The sequence below is a fragment of the Sander vitreus genome, chromosome 14 (assembly GCF_031162955.1).
Source record: "Sander vitreus isolate 19-12246 chromosome 14, sanVit1, whole genome shotgun sequence".
Classification (NCBI taxonomy): domain Eukaryota; kingdom Metazoa; phylum Chordata; class Actinopteri; order Perciformes; family Percidae; genus Sander; species Sander vitreus.
This window is the reverse complement of record NC_135868.1, coordinates 8,270,870-8,291,765: the sequence shown is the minus strand read 5'-3', so window position 1 is coordinate 8,291,765 and position 20,896 is coordinate 8,270,870. Positions and strand designations below refer to the sequence as shown.

The 20,896-nt window shown below is 39.3% G+C and overlaps 4 protein-coding genes across 4 annotated transcripts; 1 reads left to right on the top strand and 3 right to left on the bottom strand.

Moving 5' to 3' along the window:
- Positions 1-443: 443 nt before the first annotated feature.
- Positions 444-4,066, bottom strand: apoea (apolipoprotein Ea). Its single transcript, XM_078267913.1, has 4 exons — positions 4,024-4,066; positions 2,932-3,070; positions 1,328-1,615; positions 444-750 (listed from the first exon to the last, which is right to left on the bottom strand). The coding sequence occupies exons 1-4, from the start codon at positions 4,064-4,066 to the stop codon at positions 444-446; spliced, it is 777 nt and encodes a 258-aa protein (XP_078124039.1).
- Positions 4,067-8,070: 4,004 nt separating this feature from the next.
- apoa4a (apolipoprotein A-IV a) lies at positions 8,071-9,376 on the bottom strand. The gene is made up of 3 exons (XM_078268149.1): positions 9,337-9,376; positions 9,067-9,217; positions 8,071-8,650 (listed from the first exon to the last, which is right to left on the bottom strand). The coding sequence occupies exons 1-3, from the start codon at positions 9,374-9,376 to the stop codon at positions 8,071-8,073; spliced, it is 771 nt and encodes a 256-aa protein (XP_078124275.1).
- A 3,335-nt stretch (positions 9,377-12,711) lies between these two features.
- On the top strand, positions 12,712-13,655 carry LOC144529050 (uncharacterized). Its single transcript, XM_078267978.1, has 3 exons — positions 12,712-12,745; positions 12,846-12,993; positions 13,079-13,655. The coding sequence occupies exons 1-3, from the start codon at positions 12,712-12,714 to the stop codon at positions 13,653-13,655; spliced, it is 759 nt and encodes a 252-aa protein (XP_078124104.1).
- A 1,565-nt stretch (positions 13,656-15,220) lies between these two features.
- Positions 15,221-20,532, bottom strand: tomm40l (translocase of outer mitochondrial membrane 40 homolog, like). Its single transcript, XM_078266946.1, has 10 exons — positions 20,431-20,532; positions 18,705-18,928; positions 18,472-18,539; positions 18,111-18,203; positions 17,910-18,011; positions 17,319-17,424; positions 17,024-17,146; positions 16,807-16,883; positions 16,522-16,624; positions 15,221-15,996 (listed from the first exon to the last, which is right to left on the bottom strand). Exons 2-10 carry the CDS (start codon positions 18,925-18,927, stop codon positions 15,857-15,859), a joined length of 1,035 nt encoding a protein of 344 aa, XP_078123072.1. The 5' UTR covers position 18,928; positions 20,431-20,532; the 3' UTR covers positions 15,221-15,856.
- Positions 20,533-20,896: the final 364 nt, after the last annotated feature.

The window sequence follows — 20,896 nt, the reverse complement described above, 5'->3', positions numbered from 1 at the left end:
GAAGAAAAAGAAGACAAAAACATCATTTTATCTCACAGAACACAGGAGTTGCTGATCTACCGCTGCCTCGATCGGTTAGTTTTTTTGTGTTATTTAAATTAAGACACTTGTGCAGTCTGTGTTGATTTCAGCATATGCCCCCCTAAAGTGAGAAATCCTTCTATTTGTAATTATTTATATATGTTCAAGCAATGGATACAATTTGGTCAAGAGGACTTTCAGACAAGAGTATAAATGATGGCATCATTGATGACATCACTGATGCCATTATTGACTTTCAGCAGTTTTTTATTGAAGGACCTTCAGTGAGACATTCAGACTGTGGTGGACATTTGTGATAAAACAAGGAGTATCTTAATTTTAAAACAGTTTCCGGAGGTGGTTTCGATACAGAAAGTGATGGATAAACAGATGGTCCAAGGACTGTCTGATTTCAGCAGTGTTTACATGTTATCACTAAACATGGAGACTACAGGCGTAAACCAGTTCTTCAGCTCCTTCCACTTCTCCTCCAGGGTGGATCGCAGGTCTTCAGCGGTTTTCTCAAACTGCTCCTTCATGTCTTCAGCTTTGTTCTGAATCTTGTCCATCATGTTCTCCGCCTGCGACTTCAGCAGATCATTCAGGGTGGTGATCTTTGCCTGGGCGTTGTCACGCACATGAGCAAAATAAGGGTCTAAACGTGTCTTCATGTCCTCCATGTTGTTTGAGGTGCGGGACTGAAGCTCCTCAAATAAGTCAGCAACAACTCTGAGAGAAGCACAGAACAGTTCTGACTGAGTGAAGAATAAGACTCAAAAACATCTGATTTATCACATAGCTTCAGCATGTTGTAAAGAAAGTGTTATTATATGTTGTAGAACTGCAGTGTTGGAAAAATAATTCTGATTTTTGTATTTAAATGTACCACTACTACAGTAGTAGTTAAAAAAAAAAGAATTACAGTGTAAAAATACTTATAAGGAAAAGTCCTACAGTCTAAAATCATACTTAAGCAGAATGGAAGTATGTATATGTATATATTAAGAATAAAAAACAGTCAGTCTTTAAGCTATTTAGTATACAAACATACAAATGATCAGAATCAACCACCAAAAAAAACAATCCACTGCTTTTTGGGAACATATATTAAAAACATGCAATTAAAAAGTGAATACATATTAAAACAGATAAGCAAACAAGTGTTTGAGGAAGAACTTATAAAACAAAATAAAACAAATAAAAGTTTGGTTGGTAAATGTTAGAGAAACTATCTGAGCCTCTTACTGGACAGAGTTTCTCATCAGCCTCTAGTGAACGCCTCCCTGCTTCAGTAGATTTCACTCACCTCTTGATGTCCTGTGTGTCCTTGTTGAGGCGTTTCTTCAGCTTGCGGGTGTAGGTGGAGACCCTGACCCTGACGTCGTCGGCGTTCTGCTCCATCATGGTCTGCAGCTCCTGGGTGTACTTCTCCATTTGCTCCCGGGCCTGGCTCATGTGATCGCCCAGTCTGTTGAACAGCTCCTGCAGGTCTTTGCCCAGAGTCTCTGCAGCGTCCTGAGTGAAGGGGGCAAGCTTGGTCTGCAGGTCGTCCTTGTACATGGCCAGCTCAGCCATGCTGTCCTGGATTAGGGTGCTGTTGAGACAGATACATTTAGGGATTTTTGTGGTGTTTTTGTGAAGTATTTTGGATCCAAAGGGGTCAAGGCCGAGGTCAGAGCAAATAACGGTCTCATTCTAGATGAAACAGGACATAAAATGTCAGTCTCGGCAGAGATGTCGATCAATCTACAGGAGCTCTGTTTGTACTGAGCACTTCCATGTTCAAGAAATCAATGCAAAAATCAAATGATTTAATAGTGGCTGAACCAATAAAAGTCCAACTAAGACATCAGGAACGTGGACTTGAGTCTGGAGGGCACTGCATTCAGCCGCTCTTTACATGTCTCACCTCACTGACACATGCTGATTAACCTCGTCACTCAGCTGAGGGCAGAATGTGTGTTGTGTAGCCAGACAGAGGTCTAAAAACAACATTGTGGAGCCACCTTGGTAGCTCACCTGGTAGAGTGCCCCCCCATTTACAGAGGCTTAGTTTTCGACACAGTGGCCGTGTGTTCGGTTCCGACCTGCAGCCCTTTGCTGCATGTCATTCCCCCTCTCTCTCCCCTTTCATGTCTAAGCTGTCCTATACAATAAAAGCCTAAAATGCCACAAAAAGAATCTTTAAAAACAACATTGTGTTGATGCTTTCTAACAGTCTGACAAAGACCCAGATGAAATCTGGTTTGCTCCAGTTGCAGTGTTTACCAGCTGGAAGACGTATTTTAGATAATTTCCCTGAGTAAAATACCACAATCTGAAAGTACTCCATCACAAGTAAAAGTCCTGCATTAAACAAACTAAAGTATTACCAGCAAAATATACTCAAAGTATCAAAAGTACTCACTGTTTGTGTTTCATATGTTAATTGATTTCCCTGTTGTGGATGGAGAGAATACAATAAATTCTACCTTGAAATTTGGGGAAGAAATGAACAAAATTAATGTTAATTAATGTTGGAGGCTGCACACGGAGGAAGGCATTAGCTGAGATGTTTGGGCTTCTTACTCTCCTTCTTTACAAAAGAATAAAGATAGTAATCATGCTATCTTTTACTCAGAGTGGGAACCTCTAGTTGCAGATTTTGCTGGTTTTGCAGTGATCCTTTTACTATATTGGATTTGCTGTAATTTAAAAAAAAAATCCTTGAGCTGGTGGTGCAGCTTAAACACTACTAATATTACAAATATGATCTGTAGTCTGTTGAGGCAGGTAGGTTTTATTGCACATGATGTAGCCTATTTATTGTGCATAAAATATTAGGTCATAAAAAGTCAAAGATGAAAATAAATTGATTTATTACTTTGATAACTTATCCTAAATTCATCACTGTGACGTAAATGAACTCACTCCAGTTCCCGGCTGATCTGGGAGCTCTTGATGTCCTTCACCACCAAGTCAGCCTTCGTCAAATAATCGTTAAACTTGTCGACCGTGACTTCCCAGGGGTTCTTCTCCTCATCATCAGGCACACTTCTTGCATGGCAGCCTAGGTTTTGAACAGAGAGACAAACAAACTCAAATATTCACATTTTTTTATGTGAAATAAAAAATCAATAAATCAATAAAAAGATGGAAGACATTTTGCGTTGGATTGTGGATTAAACATCTGGCTGCAAACTGTAACAAGTGTCCTTTCTCTTCATCTCTGAAGGACAAACACTTTATAAAATCTGGGACCCGTATTTGGACGACATTTGTCTCTTTTTTAAAGTTTTTTTCCAAGGTTTTTGTCACTTTTTTTCTGCAATTATCTCAATGTTTTTGTCGCTTTTCTCAATACATGCAGACATGTCTCAGGACCTCCCTAGATAGTTGGAGATCTCAACACCCCCAATGTTGTACCCAAAGTTACCCCCCATATATATATATATATATATATATATATGCTCACATGTTCAGAGAAAACTTTAATGTTAACTGTTAATAAATATAATAGCTCATTTGCTTCCTTTACTTATTATTATTATATTTATTAGGCTATTACTATTACTGGGGACCCTGGAGTAGAAGCTAATGGCAGGCTTCTGGAGGGTTGAAGACTTTCAAAATACAAATCTCAATGTGTTTCTTTTTTTGCTTTATTTTCATCTTTCCTTTCTTTCCATATATGTCTCTCCCTCTTCCCTTCTTCCTTTCCTTTCTTTCCCTTGTTCTTTCTTTCTGTCTATCCTCCTTTGCTTCCTTTCTGTTCTTTTACAGCTTTTCATTCACTGACTTTACAGCGGTCGGCAACTTCATCATCAGGAAATACTTTTTGTAGATGCTGTTTTTATTTATGTTTACTTTTATAATTTTCTTCTTTTAAATGTATGCATGTCTTCTTCCCTTTCTCTCATATGTCAAAAAGTCCAATAAAAATAATATATAACAGTAAAAAGATTGAAGAAGTTTCTTACATCAGAGTTTTTATGTGTCCCTTAGAAGACATTTTAAACTCACCTGAGAGGACAGCCAGCATAAGGATTACTGCAAACGCCCTCATGATGATATCTGGAAAATCATACAATAAATAGGTTTAATAAATGGGTTAAAATGACATACAGGTTTTAGTAAATTCAGTCACACATAGGCCTATTTCTTTCTTTAAAACTTAAATGTATAATGCATAATCAACCTGACTGTTTTTTTAATTAAACTCTTTACACATCCAGTTTGAATAAACACACACTTTTAAACTAATTATTTGCCACAGTGACAAACTTTAATTCAACCACTACAAAACCAAGCAGCTGTTAAAGAAGCGTAGGAATGGTCTGACACTTACCTCAGTGATCCTGATCTGTATGTCTGTGTGAGACTGACTGAGCTTGTCACTCAGTATTTATACAGTTTAGATGGCTTTGATTCCATCCAATAAATGTCAGGATTGCCGACCTGCGTCCGAAGTTCCCAGCATGTTGGCATCTTTTATTGCAGTGTGTGTGTTATTTTGGCTCCACGCCGCACAATGAAAGAACACCAAGCACCAATCAGAAATTACGAACATCCAAAATATCTAATCAGAATTCACACGGGGTCAAGGCCTCTGTTGTGGGATAGTTTGATTTCAGTAGCCAACAACTGCTTTGTAAAGTTCCTTAAAGAAAATGCAGTGCAGTTTATGTGCGAAGTAATACCAGTGTGCCGTCAGCTCAGAAACAAATCAAAATGTCGCACTGCCCTTTTCTATCACAACCACAATGCTATTGATAACAGCCAAAAAGCTAAAGGTCATTAGCTAATCAGTGTCCAACTGATTTGGTTCATAGTCCTGCTTTAACAACCACTGCCTGCATATATACAACTTTTATACAGATTGGGGTAATGAAATACTTTATTGTCTGTAAGTGTGGAAATGTACTTTGGGCCTCAGTGTTTAAAAAAAAAAATTATGATTAACATTTTTACAACGTACAAAACGTACACTTTACAACATAAAAATTACCCACCCCCCACACACGCGCACACACACACACACACACACACACACACACACTCGTCATTACCACTCACTTAGACAAAAATTGAGAAAAGATGACATAATATCCATAACATTCAAGAAAATATAATAAAATAATAACCAAATAGACAATACACTGTAAATCAAATAAACACATGTATATGTGATAACACCATAAGCACATAGTATACGCTTCTCCCCAGCACGTAGCTAGGAGCCCTCCAGAAAGTAAAAAAGTACTTTCCCCATTTTCTAGTGTAGACATCCAATCTGGCAAACCGTTCTTCTTTTCATCTTTTCAAATGCTCAACTCTAGCTGCCTCACAAGCCCACTCTTGGATTGATGGCATCCCTTTATTCTTCCATCCTCTTAAAATAATCTGTTTAGCCATCATTAAACTAGTTTGGACCCAACTTCGTGCTTATCATGAATTGATCCATCTCCTAAAACAAATAGTCTTGGGCTGAATGTAACCTGGCCCTCAGTGTTGACAAAACAAATAAACAGACATGAGGCATTAAACACATTAACAACCATCAGAAGATGTGTGGAGTTTTGACCTAACCTTCCTTCTTTTAGTGAAGTACTGCATAAATTGATCTAAATTGACAAGGAGTCGCAAGTAGATGTTGCTTTATTTTGGTGGGTCACAAGCCAAAAAGGTTGGTTTAAGGCAACAAGTTTGTGTTTTGTAGTTTTTGAATCAGCTTGAATATTTGAAATAAGTAAGGATTAATGCTAGCCTGACATCGTCATACTCAGATTCTAGTCAGAATGTGAACTTCCCGACCTCAAATCTTGTGGGCGGGGCTAAGTTTGGCTGGCATCCAGATGCTTTTACTTAGACTTGACATTTTATACAACTCTGATTGTTTCAAAACTTTTTGGTAACACATGTCATCATTATTAAGAAGTTATATTATTTTCATACATTGTCAAATTGTTTTCTTTATTTAGATGATTTCTTTAGCTTATTTTGGGTAGGGCGGCAGTTCTCTTTGGGTTGCTGCTCTGCCTTTCTGTGTTTGATGATTTGCTGAACAGCAGCCACTGTGGCCAAAAAGACAGTGGTAAATACTGAGACTCTAACCTCAAGAATCTGAATGAAAATGGGTTCTATGAGTACCCACAAGTCTAGTCTTTACAGACATGCCCACTTTATGCTAATCCCATGCAGTTTGGGGCAAAGAACATGCAGTCTTTCTCATGCAGTATAGAGTAAAATGGTGTATTTAAATATGTCTGCATACTGGGATCTTGGAGTTGCACAAATTGGGAAAATGGAAAGCTGAGACTTTTGTGGATTCAATGAGACCAATTGTATTCCTGTGTGAAGATGTTAGTTCCCTTAGTAGCCATTTCAATTTAGTGAGACTGTTTTTTGAAACTTGTATCACTGTATAAAATGACCTGTTGTGACCTTGAGGCTAATCACAGCCTAATAAAACTTTACAACCACAAACTAGAGACCTACATTAGGGCATTCAGATGATGTATGGCTTTCATAGGTATATTTACCATACACTGTTATCTTAGAGCGGTAAATTGATGCAGTAGACAAATCAAGTTTACGTTAGTAGTTAATACTAAAACTTATTAGCAAAGTCATGTTGTCTAAAATAAGCATGTTAAGTTGAAGCTTTAGTGCGTAACTTTTTCATATTGATAAACGTCTGTTACATTCTAGTCTCGCTTTGGCAGACCCTCCTTCAAAGCGCGCTAGTTACAGTCAATGATACAATGCTAATTAAGACTACCAGCTCCACACAACTCTCTCTGTATTTCTCAGTATGACTATGTTCAGAAAATAGTGTCGTCGGGCGACTTTCGCGCACAGAAAAAAAGTGAAGATAATGACCTCTTCTGAAGAGTTCATCGTGTTTTTTTAATCCTCCGTGTCCTCCTTGGTTACTGGCAAATGGGTGTAGTTTTGTTGTCATAAGTTAGCATTCCTCATGGGGGTTGACAGAAACTACGCACTATAGCTTTAAACATGCAAAGAAACGCAGTTATTGCAGAAATATGTGATACCAAATCACAACATGGATTTGTCTATGTTGTTTCTCAGGTCTTGGTGTCTTAATGTGGTATTTTGGAGGGATTTTTTATGAATTCTCGAGTGGTAAAAAATGGTTAAATTGTGCACTGAATCTGTGTGACAAATGGTATCAACCCAAAAACCTGCTGCAACAATTGAGATGAGATATAAGTGAGCTTGAGAATGGCCATCATCGACTCATATCATAATGCACTAAGCCCTTTTACACTTGCAGATATTTAATTCATTAACTAATTTTTATTTCTTATTCATGGCAAGAAAAACTTGACACAGTGCTGAGCTGCATCTCAAATTAATCTTCAGGTTCCCAGATTTTAGATGATATACCACTTCCATCTTACATAAAGGCTACTGTTGACCTGCGATCTCCCCCTAAACATCCCCTACCTCTATAGAAAAAGGGGGCGGAATGCTAAGGGGTTAACAATAGCACAAGTAGAGCACAGTTGTAAAGTCAACAGTGTGACTCAATCATTTCAGTTACACAGTGAAATCTATGTGAAATCTGTTTAAAGTTTGATAACATTAGCTTCTGGTCACACCAGATTAAATAAAGCTGTAGCAGCAAAACCAATCCGTTTGTATTCATTTGAGCATTTGAGTATTGAGTATTTTATGAATTCACCTTTTCATTTATAAGAAAGAATGATTTTCTTTTTTCTTGTATTTTATAAAAGGTTATGTTTGATGCATAAATAATATGTTGGACAGCAAAAGTTACATTTCTTGTTTTATAGCTCTTTTTTTGAATCGATGAATACGAAGAAAGTGACAACACAATATACATTAAACCTATTTATTGTTTTACAGATGAAATCTTATAGTTGTAAACAGTAACATATCAGAGGAAATACTGACGTTATTCCTTTTAGAGCATCTTCATCCACAGAAAAATACAAAATGAGGTATTGCACTATTTTTTTCATCTGTCCCATAAACACAAGCCTGATTCAACAGAGAAAAAACTAAGTATAAATATTAGTCCGTTTACTGGGTCATCTTAGTGAAGGACTCCCACAGAGCAGTCAGCTGCATCTTCAGGTTCTGGGCGTCCACGTCTAGCTTGGCCCTCAGCTCCTCTCCTCTCTGAGCCAGGTTCTGCTGGATCTCCTGGGTTTTCTGGGTCAGCTGGGTCTCAAAGCTCTGGGCTACCTGCATCATGCTCCTCTGAAACTCCTCCAGGCTCTGCTCCATCTTCTCCTTAATCTCCTCTGTGTAGGGAACCATCTGGGTCTGCAGCCCGCTCACGCTCTTATCCAGCTGCCCCTTCAGCTCCTGGCTCTTCTGCAGCAGGACGGCTTTCAGGGCCTCGGTGTCCATGGACTCAGCGTAAGGGGCCGTGTCCTTCTTCAGCTCCTCCAACTGCCTCTGGAGGTCAGCGACCAGCTCCTCTGCGTAGGGCTGCAGGCTGCTTCCCACGGCGGTCAGATCTTTCTCCAGACGGGTCTTCAGCTTCTCGGCCTCCTGGGAAAACTTAGACATGAGGTCCTGGGTCAGCGGAGCGGCCTGAGTACGGAGAGCGTCGGTGAGCTTGTTGATGGCGTCGGTGCTCTCAGAGATGAGGGTGCTGCAGAGACACAAACAAAAATAAGTCATTAAAAAATGATGCTCCTTCTTGATGTGTCTATTACCCACTCCTTGCTGAAACTTACAACTAAAAATATGTTTTTAACTTTGATTGTTGCATATTTGGTCAAGAGTATGCATATTATGTATATATTGTCTCTGTTTCTTTTCTGTTTCTGTATTTATTGTTTATTCTTGTTAATGTTTTATGTGTTTGTATGTAGGCTATGCACCAATCACCAAGGGAGATTCCACAGGATAACTACTGTGGCAATAAACCCCTTTCTGATTCTGATTCTGATTCTGATTCTGATTCATGTTACAGAGAAATATTTTGGAGTTTGCAGGCACTTTATTGTTTTCCTTCAAGCCTTTAGTAAATGCGTCTTTGACACTTTAGGACTAGGGCTTACTTACTTCACTTCCTTTCCCAGCCCAGACTGTCTGATCTGCTTCAGGGAGTCCTCGGCGGTCCTGGTTGCCGTGGCAACGTACTCCCAGAAAGCATCTTTCACCATGTCGACCTGCTGCTTGGGCTGGCCTTTCCACACGATGTTGGCATTGCAACCTGCTGAGAGAACAAGAGTCAAAATCATTTATTGCCACATGTTCAACATCGATTTATCAGTGATACAACTTAAAACAAATACAAGTTCATTCAACACCGAAATTACAAAACTTACTTACCAGCAAAAACTGCAAGGACGAGCACCAAGAGGACCTTCATGACTGACACTGCAGCTGAAAACAAACGTGTAAAATTAGCTCTTTGTGGTTCTTTTTTTATATATTTATCTCATAACCTGAAAGTGACGTCCTCCTATGGGTGTCTCACCTGTGTGGATGAGCTTCGAGCTGTTGAATTCTGTGTGTGTGTCCTGCACAGGTCATGACTCAGTATATATAGGCAGCTGAGTCGTACTGAAGAAACAGGAGTAAAGTCCAACGCTGAGTGCCCTGCTGTCACTGCTGCTGCTTCCACATCACACTGTCCGATGAAACCTCATGTACATGTCATCTATCAGACAGATATTATTTTAAAGAAAGATGTGGTTTTATTCTGTAATTGTTGTAATGTCTGTCTTCATAGGACACTTTCTAGGTCTATTTAAAGAAACAAAAATGTTTAATTTAAGGTTTAAAATTTAAAACAAAAGCAATACAATCAAATTTTAAATAAAAGTTATAGGCATAAAAAAAGGCATAAAACCTATAAGGCATATATATATATATAGCCTTGGCACTGAGAGAAAAGCTTTATTTCCTATGTTTAAAATGAATACATTAGAAATTGATGTTGTGCCTGTTGTTGGAGACAGGAGCCAAACATTTTAGACTTGAATTAACAATCAATGATCAGATTTCCTTTTACATATTTGAGAAATGATCAATGACAATAATAATAATAATAATAGTTATAACTTCATAAACAGTCTACAGCCATTAGCGTGTTAGCATGCTAATGTTTGCTTATTAGCACTAAACACAAAGTTCAGTTGAGGCTCATCATGGGAATGCCATTCGTTTTTTACAGGAATTCAGTCCGAAACCAAAGTAATCTGATGAATCTCTGAACCAAATTCCATGACAATCCATCCAATAGTTGTTGAGACATGTTGCTTAAAACTACAAATGTCAACCTGATGGCACAAGAGAAAAGGCAGAGGATCATCAAAGTCAGTAGGATTCATCATCTACAGACCATGATGTATGTTATATCATATTTAAATGTAGTGGAAAGACACTCCTCCCACACTATTTCACTTAGTTGTGACAAACAGTACCACTGCATTGTTTCTGTTCATTACATTTTAACTTAAGAAGCACAGAGTAAACATACATATTGATCCACAGGAATGCTCTCAGCTTAAAGACAAAGTAATGTTGTCAGAGGTTTGATAGGTCAGTGAAATGTGAGCAGGACTTTGTCCAGTTGTACCTGCAGATTATCTTTACTGAGGAATGTTATGTTTCATTATATAACAATTCCCTTCTGACAAACTGATAAGACTCATAATGTCTTCATCCGAGGTGAAACTACTGATAAACATCCAGCTGTTCTCATATGACGCACACAGCAACCTTTAAGCAAATTATAGAGAGGAGTGGATCAAGCTAAAGATGTCCCTCGCTGATGAAAAAGTGGCAAATCAATACTGTTTTCCTCACAAGTTGCATAAGTGAAGACGGAATACGTTAAATGACAGCCTTGATGCTAAAAGTACATAACCATGGATGAATTACTCAATGGGTATTAGCGGTTAAGGTCAGTGATCCTGGACTTCTGACTCACAAAATATTGCTAAAAACACACAAAATAACTACAGAGATGCAAAACAACCACAAAGAGAAGCTAAATGACTGAAAATAGACAAAACGACAAAAAATGAACATGTACCAACTACAAACAATCCTAAACAACGTTAAAAAAAAATTAAAATAGATGACTAAATTATAGACTAAATAGACTAAAAATAGATGCTAAATGACCAAAAGGAGACCCAGTTACTAAAAATTATTTTCGCAGTAAATTTATTTTTTATTAAGATGAAAAACTAATTAAAATAAATACAAAACCACCCCAAAAAGATTAAAAACAGCTAAAAATACATGCACAATGACTACAAACAACCCAAAATTACTATAAAAAGAATAAAAATAAATGCAAAACGATTACAAACCGATGCCAAATGACCCTTTAACTTTGGTTGCCTTGTTCCAATGTAGACAGGGTTGGGGGCCTATTACATAATCCGCCCATATACAGTACCAGTCAAAGGATTGGACAAACTTTCTCTTTCATGAGAAAGTGTGAACAGAGGACTTATTAAGATCTATTTATTGTTTTTTACTCTTGTCCCTCAAAGTGTCTGTGCACACCCATGCTCTTCAACTAAGCTATTAAGAAGTCACTAAGCGATCCTGGACTGTGCAGAGAGCCACAAATAAGCTAATATGTTGAATCACGAATAACATTTCTACTGCCTCTAACTGCTAATACTTCTAGAGTTTGACTTAAAGCTGCACTGATCAATATTTGTATTTTAACAACAGGTTAAATGACTAAGTGTAATGTGAAAGGTGACAAACCCAGAGATAATTATCAGCCGACTTTGCAGTTCCTCCCCTATAGCATCTCACAGCTCATTGTATTGGTTTCACAGCCCTCATCTTTACTGTTTTGGTTCAGTCTCAGCGCTCTCATCAGCCTACATTTAGGCTCTAAAAAATGATAGTACTCTACCTGCTCAGTGCCAAAAAGCAGACAGGCACAGATAGAGACTAGCTGGTGAACATAGTGAAGCATTTAGCAGTTAAAGAGCCAGCTATTTCCATCAGGAGGTGGTGGAGACCAAAAACAGAGCAAAAAGAGAGTGAATTCAAATTCATCAAGTGGCCAGAAACACGACTACAGTGGGATGCTTATGTTGCTCAGTGTCTTCTGGATGTGTAACCGTTTGCTAACATGTTCCCCATGCCAACTTTAGAAGGTGATAATGTTTCTTTATATCAGCTCCTTGCACAGCCCCCAAGATTCCCAAAAAATCAAGTAATGCAGCCTTAAGTGAAACCTTTCGTACATGTACTTACTATATTCAAATTAAAGTTATTTGCCATGACTATTAAAATATTTGAATACCCTGTTGCCCATGGCCTTCTGTGTATGCTGCACGTGATGCAGATTTAGAGGTGTCAAACCATTACTTAACCCATTCAGATGATGTATGCATCACAGGATGAATAAGGCAATGGCACTTAAATTATGACGTGGAGTGCGAATAAGGCAATGGCACTTAAATTATGACGTGGAGTTCCAGCAGTGACAAGAATCTGTCCAGCGAGGCAACCAGAGAAGGACTTTACCCTTCAATATGGCTATAAAAGGTCTTAACGAATGCCTGCACAACACAAGTCATCAAACTCAGAGTGAAGAAGAGACAAGCTGCCTCTGTAAGGTAACAGTTTTTATTATTACCTACACTCAAATTAAGTGCCGGATTAAACACTTTTACACATTTTGAAAATTGTTTTTTCTTTATCCAACAGAGTCCAAATTCAATCATGAAGGTACTTGTGGTTCTCGCACTTTTCTCTGGTGAGTGACGTTTTACCTTGAAACGAAAGCTTGATCCATGTAAAACACAACTGGTTGAATAAATGTTGGGGTTCTACTAAATATAATGTTTTATCCACAGTTTGCAATGCCAACATCCTGTGGCAAGAGCCCAAGAGCAATATGGACTTGGTGAAAGATGCTTTCTGGGACTACGTTGCTAAAGCGACACTGACTGCTGAGGACTCCCTGCAGCAGATCAGACAGTCTGAGCTGGGACAGGAAGTGAAGTAAGAGCGATGAAGAAGCTAAATGACATTAGAAATATACTATGTGTTTCAATTTAATAACGGTTTTCTTTTCTGTGTCTGTCAGCGCCAAGATCTCTCAGAGCGCTGACACAGTGAATCACTACGTTGTTGCTCTGCGGGCTCAGGCCGCTCCTCTGACCCAGGACTTCATGACTCAGTTTACCCAGGAGGCCGAGCAGCTGAAGGCTCGTCTGGAGAAAGATCTGACCGCTGTGAGCACTAACATGCAGCCATACGCTGAGGAGATAGTGGCGCACCTCCAGAGGCAGGTGGAGGAGCTGAAGAAGGAGGTGGCCCCCTACGCTGAGTCCATGGACACCGAGGCCCTGAAAGCCGTCCTGCTGCAGAAGAGCCAGGAGCTGAAGGGGCAGCTGGATAAGAGCGTGAGCGAGCTGCAGGCCCAGATGGTTCCCTACACCGACGAGATGAAGCAGAAGATGGAGCAGAGCCTGGAGGAGTTTCAGAGGAGCATGATCCCCCTGACCCAGAGCTTTGACACCCAGCTGACCCAGAAAATACAGGAGATCCAGCAGACCCTGGTTCAGAGAGGAGAGGAGCTGAGGGCCAAGCTGGACGCCACTGCTCAGGACCTGCAGGCTCAGCTGGCTGCTCTGTGGGAGTCTTTCAAGAAGACCCAGTAAACAACCTCCTCCATCAGCCTCCACACACCAAATATTTATTTTAAATTGACCCAATGTATAATTATACTAAATAAAAATCTTACAATCAAGTTCAGTCTATTGGTGTCTTCAGTAGCACCCAAGACTTTTTCAGAGTTTTTCCACAGAAGAGGGATTCAAACCGAGAACATTTAAATATATGATTGTATAATAAATGGCAAATTTCATGACTCATTTCATGACTCCGTCCATTTAATCACTTTGTGCAGGAGATGACTAACTCACACATTGTACAGCAGCAATTTCCAACAAAAACCTAAATGCTCGTTACATCCAGGATTAAAGAATTAACGTGAGATCACTGCTCATACCTTAATAAAACTAACCTATTTCCTGTGTGTAAAGCAGTAATGAAAAAATAAAAACTATTTCAATGGGGATCCTGGTACCAGGTTCAAAAATTCCAACTCAAATCACAGCTGAGGACAAATCAATCCTCTTAATCAGTCCTCAATTTCTTGACTCTATTAAAATGCATTCTTTTTGTTTGATGATTTTTTATTTAATTCAGTCAGTTTTAGTTTCCAAGACTTTTCTCCAAGTGATCCAACCAAATATTAAACAATATTTCCATATTTTTCTATCCTAATATCAAAAGATGTTCATATACATAATACACAAACTCCATAATTTGAACACAGATCTGAACATGGGATAAAGGGTCATTAAAGGGTGTTACATTTTGTTGGCATGTTAAAGTTTTGGATATCTCTTTTTATCAGCCCATAAATCTGAAAATACTGACAACACCCAGCCATTTAAAAAAATAATTTCACCATGTTTTTAGGAATAAAATGTTGAATAATAAAAATAATTAAGTGTATTTTGGATGTTTTCTTCCTACTAGTCTGAAAGAAGACATGTTATGGAAGCTAAACAGCCCAAAATCTCAAAATTGACTTGCCACCATCGCACCAAGTGCTGTCATGAGTTAATGTTGGGTCTCTGTAAATGTTAGGGTGGTCTAGATCGGCTCTATATGAAAAGTGTCTTGAGATAACTTTGGTTATGATTTGACTCTATTTAACCCTTGTGTTGTCTTCCCTTCAACCTTGAAAAAAACCTTTTTTTTTTCCTGACATTTTTGACGCCTTTTTTTTCAAAATTTGTTTTTGCTTTTTCCAACGTTTTAAATTTTTCTTCTACACATTTCAGCGCTTATTTCTACGTCCCATATTTTCCTGATATAAAACAAAAATTTAAAACGGGTCAATGTGACCCGAGGTCAACACAAGAGGTCTTTAAGGCAAAGTCTAAACTGATTTTTGACCACAGAGAAAAACTGCAAATGTGCCTCAACTACCGGGTTTGGTTACCTGAATCTCATTTGTACTGGATTATTATAGCTGGCAGGGAAACAAACTTTTTAGTCTCCCCCCCCCTATTTTTGTGTAAATTGAACTCATTCGGCACAGTTTTGGGGTGTAAAATCTTTATCATAATAATAATAATAATAATGTTCCCTTATCACAGTATCTCACACTCCAGCAGAGACAAGATCGTCTGAAGGAAATGACAAAAGACAGTTTATTTTTTGTAAGAAATGGTATTTATCAGTTTCCAAGAGGTATATACAGGTCATATATACTGTTCAACATATGTATGCAACATAAAAAAGGCAACAAAACAAGTGATGGATTGTGAACGTGACATGCAGTACAGTACACTTCCTTTGATAGCTTGTAAACTTGTCTGTAACCAATAAATCACCTTTAAACAAGCAAATGACAAGGATTTCATTCACCGCACGCCAAGACAGACTTTACAGTAAAAAAAAACAAGACCGGAGCAAGGGGCAATGAACTCAGTGAATAAAACAAAGAGTAATTCTGTAATGTCTCTTAACGTGTTAAGTCTTTCTCCTGTCTATTGGTTTGTTTTGAGAGTCCACAGTCAACTAATTCCTGACCAATCACATTACTCACTTCTGATCATTCAGTTAATTAATCTTACAGGATTAAATGCAATAAATTTACAATATTACCTTCTATTCACCACATTTGATGAAACCAATAACGTGACAATGGCCGAATAAAGCAGATTGAAGTGATGGGACACACAGTGTTACACAGTGTTGTACATGGCATAGTCTGCTTGTCCATAGTGGGTCTGTCTGTTCTGTGAAGTCGGTCTGCAGGTCGATAACCTGCTGCTCAGTCAGTCTAACCGATGGTGATGCCAAAACCACACTGGAACTTGTTCTTGCGGTGGTTGAGGAAGGTGCAGAGAACCAAAGAGAGCGGCAGCGGGAGCAGCTTCTTTTCTAACGTTGCACCAACTACCCAGTTACTGTCTACTGAACCTTGAAGAGGAGCAGGAGACAGAATATTAGATTTCATAAAGAGTGATACAAACAACTGCAGACATGTATGCCTGTGCACTGTCCTCTTTATCATTTGTAAAAAATAGCATTCTCATTCACAGGTATAGGCCATTATTCTGTGTGGTAATATAACAACTTTTCCGTGAGAATCTTTCATTATTTCCTCTTGGAAAACTGTCCATTTTAAATCGATTAAAAAATATACACATACATATAGACATTACACGGGCAATGTCAAAGTGCAGCTCTAATTCCTGAAGGAATAGTCTTGCCTGGATGCATAACACATCAGGACACAAAATGTCCAGTCACCTGCTGCTAAATTCTAACAATGGCTTGTAAATTCATCAACTCCATGATTTTCCAAGTGACTGCCTTTTTGGTTTTCCTCTGTAATCTATAACAATATATAATACTTGGCTGCTACGAAGACTTTGTAAAGCTACCTGTGCAGGACGATCCCCGTGTGTTTTACCTGGAATAAAGAGTGTATACACATCGTACCTTTAAACAGTAAATTAGCTTTAGGCACATCTAGCTGGTAGCCAAACGACACGCTGGTGTCCTGCATGCGGGTGCTCCCCTCAAACTCCACACCGAGCTGCAACTGTTGAAGAGCAGCAGCCAGTTAGATCCCGATGAATACCAGATTTATGAAGAAAAATGCTTTCAGGTCAGGGAGCATTTACCCACTTGTCAATCAAGTTACAAACAAAAGCTGCAAATGGTTTGCATTGTATTTTTAACAGGAGGCTGGCAAACAAACGAGTAAAAAGGCAACAAAGTTACCTGCTCGTTGGCTTTGTGATAGTACGAAGCATGAGCCCCCGCTGAGCCGAGGGTCAATGTGGCGATGTAGTTACTGCCTATACAGAGGAAGGTCAAGTCAATACTGGTTTAACCAAATGAGAGAGAGAAACACACACACACACACACACACACACACACACACACACACAACATTGTGGACTCATTAATTCCAACTGAATAATAACGTGTGTCTCACCTGTGTATCTGCCGACGAAAGACATCACTGTGCCTTCCTCCCCCGGCCTGCGGTGGTAAACCAGCTCCCCTCCCAGAGCCAGAGTTGGCGTTATGGACTGGAGGTAGTGTGCTATAACAATACCTGACAAGGTGCACAAAAACAGGTGTTCAGGTTCAGAACTAAATCTTTGTTTTGGTTTAATTAGATGTCCATTTTCAGAAAATTAAAAACCAATCCTAAAATATTTTTTTTTTAAAAAAGGATAGAAAGTCGTTTTAGTCTTTGGATGACAAAGTGAAGACTGAAGACCTACCAGAGCCGACAAGGACATCTGGGTTTCCAAGTGTCATCGTTGCAGTAAAATCTTCCCCCTTAATCTCCGCATCGCCTTGCCAGTTCACAAACTTGTGTTGTTGTGTCTGAGGACAGGACAGAGTTTTACAGAGTCAACGTTACGGTCCGACTGATGCTCGATTTTCAAGGGCGATACCGATATCTTTATTTGCGATTTTAAAATGTCTAACAATGATACATCAGCGGGTAATTATTGTTTTTTCAATTTCACTAAATTTGGTTAAACGTGTGTGTGTGTGTATATATATATATATATATATATATATATATATATATATATATATATATATATATATATATATATATATTTATTTTTTATTTATTTACTTACTGATCCCAAGATACAATAAATCTGCAAAAAACTACAATTGGGCCTGCCAATTAATCGATCTAGCTCCAGTTGACATCATGCACAGTGAGAGAAATCAGGAAAAATTAAATGGAAATAAACTGTCAAAGTAAAGAAATATCACGGTACCAATGGTATTAAAGTTTTTTTTATGAAAAGGTCCAACAGTGGGAAAAAAAAAAAACAACGTTTGAGCTTTACCTGGAAGGCCAGTTTGGATCGTATTCTGCTGGTGACCTGGTGGATGATCTGGGCGTTAAGGCTGCCACTGTTGTCCATGTCTCCCACCATGACTGGAAAAAACTGAACAAAAAGACCATTTGTTTCATAGATATAAAAAAAAGAAAAAGAAAATATAAACATCTTACAGATTGGATTCACAGTGACTTTACTGCAGCATACCTCTGCTGGACCCATCTGCTTTGTTCCAACATATGTAGCACCAAACCTGTAGGTGGAATCTCCCGTGGTGCTCAGCAGCACAGTGTGATTCACCTTAAAGAGAGTTTAAAAAGGACACAATTAAAAATATACCTTTAACACATTTGCAGTCCACTTACTTTGGTCTGTTCCACACTGGAATTCAAGTTTGGAGTTTAAAGTTTTATAGTCGTGTGTAGAATCGACAGCGTACCCCCGCAGACCCCTCTGCGTCTACGCCGGACCCTACGCCGTAGCCTGACGTGCACAAAATGTAACTACACGTCCAACGTTCCAATTTCTGTTGGTAAAAATCTCAGCTGTAAAAAGAAACTTGACTGACCTGGAAGTGGTTGCTAAGGCCCTTGTTGACAACTAGCCTGACGCCTTCCATCTGCATAGGGAAAACCTCTGGGAAGAAAAACACGGATGCAGTTAGATTTAGAAAAGACAAATAAGAAAGCAAAACCAGGTAGTACAGGTATATAGTTATACATTATTTTGTGCATAATTATCAGGAGCAAGACTTCTTAAGCCTCGACTCAAATGACTTCTTTTTTTATTATCTCCATTTACCTTTACACTTGCGATGGCACTCCTCAAATGCACCCGGGTTAGGCAAAGAGCTTTCTGCCCCCTGCTCCTGTCCTGAGGCTGCCCCAGTAGAGGGTATAACTGGGGAGACTGGAGGCATCCCAAAGCCTGGTGGCACCGTCAACCCAGGGGCAACAGCAGTAGCAGCACCGCCAGAGGCAGGAGGTGGAGGGTTGGGGGAGCTGGCAGCCAAAACACTGCCCATTCTGGCAGAGAGAAATTAGGGGATAGAGCAAGCGAGAGGGTGAGTGATTAGCCAAGAGGCTGTTGGTAGTACCATGCAGATAACGGCAACGCAACGTACTTTAAAAAGGTCCCATGGCATGAAAATTTCACTTTATGAGGTTTTTTTAACATTAATGTGAGTTCCCCCAGCCTGCCTATGGTCCCCCAGTGGCTAGAAATGGCAATAGATGTAAACCGAGCTCTGGGTATCCTGCTCTGCCTTTGAGAAAATTAAAGCTCAGATGAGACGATCTGGAATCTTCCCTTTATGATGTCATAAGGAGGAAGGTTACCTCCCCTTTCTCTGCTTTGCCCGCCCAGAGAATTTGGTCCGCCCATGAGAAAGAGAGAGACATCATGGCTTTCAAACGAGCAAAGTGGCAGTTGGTCAAGACCACACCCCCACCCTCCACCTTGCCGACCCCCCCCACTAAGGCCTATATAAAATATCCAAAGAGCACCATGTCATGGGACCTTTAAGACAATAAATAACCTGATCGATGTAGTGTAACTGATGCAGGCAGGCCAGATAATCCAATAGTGTAGAGCAATTTAACATGTAAAGTTGTAACATTTGGAAATACAACCGACATATTTAAAGAAAAGAATGGGAGAAGCAGAGGCTAAAACTACCTCTTGACCATAACCACATCAAGACGTATAATAAATAATACAAGTATTTTGGATGCTATATTTTACATAATGCTTACCACTAGCTTCATTAGACCTTCCACGCCTGGTTAATGCCCACATATTTCAAACTCAACATGTACAGTTTGTAATGCTAAATATTTTATCACTGATGCACAGAAGCATGCATTTTTGGCCAATTTTGACAGCCCTAGTCCGATATATCCAAGCTTTCAGAAACATCTGATGTTGACGTGAACTCAATTTGCAAGTCAGAAACTGGTAATTAAATTAACTCATAGAACAAGGACACAACACACCCTGATGACATCCTCAGGGTTAATTTCCCAGAAGTTAGCACGTTTCTCTCTGAGCAAAAGAAGGCAAACCTGTACTACAGGCCTCAGGCTAAGTAATAGTTCCCATAATGAGTAAACGTATCTTCATGTGTTCAATCGGTGGAGGGCCCCTTTAACCTTTCACACAGATCATGTTCATTCATACAAAGGAAGAGCAGCAGCAGGTATGAAAGACCGGCTTATAATAAGTAACAATAACGTTATGTGATGAAGATAAGTAAGAAAATAGTGATCGCTAACTGCTGTCATTATTAGATGTAGCTAATGGTTTGAATGAAACCTGCCTCACCTACAAGCCAGTATAGAAAAGTTAGCTAAGCTAGCTAGCTTCCAGCCAGCAGCTGACAGCCTTAAAACAAACGGTTGCTGCCGGTGAAGGAAAACAAAGATCACTTTGTGAGATTTCAACTGCAGAAAAAAACAGCTAATAAGTTAATATGGCCCCAGTTAAACCTCTTGTTATACAAAACACATAGCTAACGATAACTACTCACGTTGTGATTTCCAGAGGACGATGCAGCCGGAAGTTGAGTCCGGTAGCACCAAAGAAGAAGAAGTGGGTAACGCTAGGGTCCCGCCTATTTTCTCAAGACACGTTACAATTGCATGACGGACCATGATCCTGACGAATGATTGGCTGAAACACCTGCCAGGCAAACAGTGTCGGAAGATTATTATTTATTTTTTGTATGTGTCAGAAGCGTCGAAGGCGTGTTTTTAAGTCGATTACGTCACGCGCCTACTCTTACGCTATTGGCTAATCGAAGTGCAGTCAGTTGCAGAGGGGCGGGATGATTAATTCTGGGGTTAACGATTGGCGGAGAAATGCAGGCAGTAGAGCGGGTGTAGTAAAATGTTATGAAGGAATTCCTTCAAGGTCAAATGGCACCCTGACGGTCTGTATACATTGCAAAGTCATAACGTTAACAACGTTGACACACAATAGCGCCTCTTTATTTA

Excerpts from the sequence above, each read along its gene's own strand:
- apoa4a (XM_078268149.1), bottom strand. The coding sequence starts at position 9,376 with ATGAAGGTCCTCTTGGTGCTCGTCCTTGCAGTTTTTGCTG. Across the intron at positions 9,218-9,336 it reads CGTCCTTGCAGTTTTTGCTG|GTTGCAATGCCAACATCGTG; the intron begins GTAAGTAAGTTT and ends TTCTCTCAGCAG. Across the intron at positions 8,651-9,066 it reads GGGCTGGGAAAGGAAGTGAA|CACCCTCATCTCTGAGAGCA; the intron begins GTAAGTAAGCCC and ends GTGTCTCTGCAG.
- apoea (XM_078267913.1), bottom strand. The coding sequence starts at position 4,066 with ATGAGGGCGTTTGCAGTAATCCTTATGCTGGCTGTCCTCTCAG. Across the intron at positions 3,071-4,023 it reads TATGCTGGCTGTCCTCTCAG|GCTGCCATGCAAGAAGTGTG; the intron begins GTGAGTTTAAAA and ends TTCAAAACCTAG. Across the intron at positions 1,616-2,931 it reads CAGATCAGCCGGGAACTGGA|CACCCTAATCCAGGACAGCA; the intron begins GTGAGTTCATTT and ends CTGTCTCAACAG.
- tomm40l (XM_078266946.1), bottom strand. The coding sequence starts at position 18,927 with ATGGGCAGTGTTTTGGCTGCCAGCTCCCCCAACCCTCCACCTCCTGCC. Across the intron at positions 17,425-17,909 it reads GATCCAAACTGGCCTTCCAG|ACACAACAACACAAGTTTGT; the intron begins GTAAAGCTCAAA and ends TCCTGTCCTCAG. Across the intron at positions 16,625-16,806 it reads ATCACAAAGCCAACGAGCAG|TTGCAGCTCGGTGTGGAGTT; the intron begins GTAACTTTGTTG and ends GCTCTTCAACAG.
- LOC144529050 (XM_078267978.1), top strand. The coding sequence starts at position 12,712 with ATGAAGGTACTTGTGGTTCTCGCACTTTTCTCTG. Across the intron at positions 12,746-12,845 it reads GGTTCTCGCACTTTTCTCTG|TTTGCAATGCCAACATCCTG; the intron begins GTGAGTGACGTT and ends TTTTATCCACAG. Across the intron at positions 12,994-13,078 it reads GAGCTGGGACAGGAAGTGAA|CGCCAAGATCTCTCAGAGCG; the intron begins GTAAGAGCGATG and ends TGTGTCTGTCAG.